Below are 3512 nucleotides of genomic sequence, written 5' to 3' on the forward strand. Positions count from 1 at the left end.
GGGGAGGAGCGAGCCGGGAGTAATGGCGTGCTCATCTATAGCAACCGACATGTGGCGGTACGTGGTTACCGTCCATAATTAAGTTTAAATAGAAAAGGGTAATACAAAAACTAGAAACAGAAATACACGAATATGGGCGGTATAAGATTCAAAATTTTAGGGGAGAGAGTGACAGTAAAAGGCAAGAAAAGAATTAAACGAATTAAATAAAATAAAAAAGAATAAAGGAAAAGGGTGAGGTAAGGTAAGAGAGGAGTGGGGAGTGGATAATAAATAAGGGAGATATGCGAAGGGAATGGTATTGTTGGCGTTTGCTTTGTTTTTAAAACACAACCAAGTAGAGTAGCTTCTACTGCTTCTTCTACTTGTAGCTGCTTTCTTTTCTTTTATACTTTGTACTGGTCCTGTTCTCTCTATTTTCCCCCAATTCTCTCATCGTATAAAATCGAGTGTGTCCTCTCATTCCGAAAAGGAATCTTCGAGATCAGCAAGGTCATCGTCGTCATTTGCTCACTGCAGAGAGAGAGAGAGAGAGAGAGAGAGAGATTAGTACTAACATTAACAAGACACACTCACTCATCACCAACAGGCACGTCTCTACTTCTTACTTATTTCTTTCTTGTTTGTTTGGGTAAAGACTAATGAGTGTTTGGTTGGGTGGATTGGGAGAATAGGAATAAGAAGAAGAAGAATAGGAATAATGGAGAGGAGCACTCCGGTGAGGAAGCCACACACATCAACGGCAGATCTGCTTGTTTGGTCCGAGATTCCGCCAGCTGATTCTCCAGCTCCTTCCTCCGCCCTTCGCTCTCACCAGGTTTCTCTCTCTCTCTCTCTCTAGTAGGTATTAATGGAATAATAGTAATAATAATAATAATAATTTCTGTGATGGAATGATTGTAGCCGTCCGATGGGATCAGCAAGGTGGTGTTTGGGGGTCAGGTCACCGATGAGGAGGTCGAGTCCTTAAACAAACGGTGAGATCTGCTCCTCATTTTCTCCATTTCTTTTTTTGTTTAAATTATTACTTATTATCATTATCTAAATAATAACATTCCTGGAATAAAACTTTCCCAAAATTGTGTTTCTGTATTCCTATATATGTAGTCAATTAATAATTACTTCTTTTTTAGGCCATAGTCCTCCATAGTCCACTCACACATCCAGCACCCCGCAATAGAAAGCGAATGTCTGAGAATTGGTCTTATCTTTTTGCTTAAATTGTTTTACTTGGATCAGCGGATCTATCATTTCAAAATTTCAATCGTAGTTCCTAGTTTTCTTCTGATTTACGTTTATTCCCAAGTGTTCACCTGCTTTACTTTCTTTTTTTTTTTTTTTTTTTTTTTTGTTTTTCATTCATCAGAAATAGGGGAATGTGATGCTTCAGTTCAGTGTCATATCAATGTCATTCTAACATTAGAGTACGGAAATCTCATGTTAAAAACTTTTGGGGTTGGTTATAAATAGTAATATGAAATTCAATTCTGTGCTTCTTTGCTCTAATCCCATCCTGCCCTATAATAAGTATCGCCTCTATTTTTTCTTGGGACCGTATCAATGATGGTCCTAACATCATCGTAACTTCTAATTATGTCATGTCTCAGAATGAAGAAATCCCTTCACTTGTTTATCTATCCTTTCCACCAATTTGGCCCAAATCCTGGGGCTTGCAAAACAATGATAAGCCCCCCAAAATATTTGACGTTGCAGAGATCCATTTCGATACAAAATAAAGAAGGGCTATTTCACTATTTTCTTTTAATTGATACTTTGTGTATGTGCTGCTATAGCTCTGCTTGCTGCTTACATGATTTGCAAACTAGTGTGAAGAAATGGATTTAATCACAATAAATATGATGACAGAACTATGTTTTTCCCATAAATGAAATCCCATATCAATTTGGTTTGTGGCTTTATGTTTTGCGGCATCTAACATTGTTTACATGTGGACTTTCCAGAAAGCCCTGTTCAGAGTATAAGATGAAGGAGATCACAGGTAGTGGAATTTTTGTGGGTGAAGGGGAAAGTGACGCATCAGAAGCTGGCAGTGCCAACCCTTCTGCAAATAAAACAGGATTGCGGATGTATCAGGTATCATTTTAATTTTTATATGAACATGGATAGTTGGTGAATTTCACAAATTATATTGATTCGTTATTGCGGTGGATCCCTGCTAACAAGCACTGTGATTGTTTTTGGAAATTGAAGCAAGCAATTGCAGGAATCAGTCATATCTCCTTTGGTGAGGAGGAGGCTATTTCTCCAAAAAAGCCCACTAGTTTACCAGAGGTGGCCAAGCAGCGGGAGCTAAGTGGAACTCTGGAAAGTGAAGACTCTCAACTGAAAAAGCAGCTTTCGGATGCCAAGTGCAAGGAGCTTAGTGGTCATGACATATTTGCTCCACCACCAGAAATCAAACCCCGGCCAATAACTCCTCGCATAATGGAGTTGAAAGGGAGCATAGATATTGGGGAACCCGCTGCACATGTATGCACCACTATAAGTTGCTAAACCTGAATTCTTGGGGGGAATATTTTTCAAAATCTAGTTAGATGTCTTTAATAAATTATGGATCATACTTCATCTATGCAAAAATGATTAGTGCTGTGATTCCACAACAAAGGGAAACTGAGGTTAATTGTGTCATAGAATGAATAATGGAGACTAGACATTATACTTGACTTTTTGAGATGCTAGTCCATGTTGCTTGTGCATCTGAAATATCTAAGTTGCTTGTGTTGTGGCTTTGTTTCTAACAGGGTGATGGGAAGTCTAATGGGGAACCACTTAAAACAGCAAAGAAGATTTACAACCAGAAATTCTCAGAGCTTTCGGGAAATGACATATTCAAGGGGGATGTGCCGCCTTCATCTGCCGAGAAATCGCTGAGCGGGGCTAAACTACGAGAGATGAGCGGCAGCAACATCTTTGCCGATGGGAAGGTAGAATCTAGAGACTACCTTGGGGGCGTACGGAAGCCGCCGGGTGGGGAGAGCAGCATTGCATTGGTATAATTTGTTAGGGTCCTAACAGAGTCATTCTCATATACTGTCCTTCGTTTTGTTAATTTAGTGGGGATGTGTTATTATATATTATTTGACCATGTATTTTCTGGGTTTTGGTCATTCGTGTCTTTAGGCTTCTTGATGTCTTCTTTGACTGGGAAAAGGACCATCTGCTAATTGGTTGTATGTCCATAATCCTGTGTTTTCCTCCGTGTTTGGTTTAATGGAAGTTTGGACTGTTTACCTGATTTAATTAAAACGTACCATTGTACTTTGCTATTCATTTTGCATTAATTAACTTGTATAAATTTGAATCGGCGCTGTGTAGTCTGTAGAAGCATGTACTATATCTGATATTAATGAGGACACCAATCACCATATTTATTTGGGTGATGAAGTCAAGAAGTTGCTGGAATAAGGAGGATTATTGTAGGTTGCATCCTCAAATTTGAAAAGCAGTCAGGTAAAGAAAAAGTCATCTTAGGGTAGCTTTGAAGCGAGGCA

At 39.0% G+C, this 3512-nt stretch overlaps 1 protein-coding gene across 2 annotated transcripts; it reads left to right on the plus strand.

The window, feature by feature from the left end:
• Positions 1-302: 302 nt before the first annotated feature.
• On the plus strand, positions 303-3291 carry LOC107460821 (uncharacterized). Of its 2 annotated transcripts, XM_016079230.3 has the most exons (6): positions 303-589; positions 675-817; positions 904-977; positions 1962-2094; positions 2212-2490; positions 2763-3291. In XM_016079230.3, the coding sequence occupies exons 2-6, from the start codon at positions 701-703 to the stop codon at positions 3015-3017; spliced, it is 858 nt and encodes a 285-aa protein (XP_015934716.1). In that variant the 5' UTR covers positions 303-589; positions 675-700; the 3' UTR covers positions 3018-3291. The 2 variants fall into 2 exon arrangements, with proteins under 2 accessions (XP_015934716.1, XP_015934717.1); XM_016079231.3 differs by lacking the exon at positions 303-589 and having other exon boundaries at positions 596-817.
• The last annotated feature ends 221 nt before the right edge of the window (positions 3292-3512 follow it).

The sequence above is a fragment of the Arachis duranensis genome, chromosome 8, assembly GCF_000817695.3.
Source record: "Arachis duranensis cultivar V14167 chromosome 8, aradu.V14167.gnm2.J7QH, whole genome shotgun sequence".
Classification (NCBI taxonomy): Eukaryota; Viridiplantae; Streptophyta; class Magnoliopsida; order Fabales; family Fabaceae; genus Arachis; species Arachis duranensis.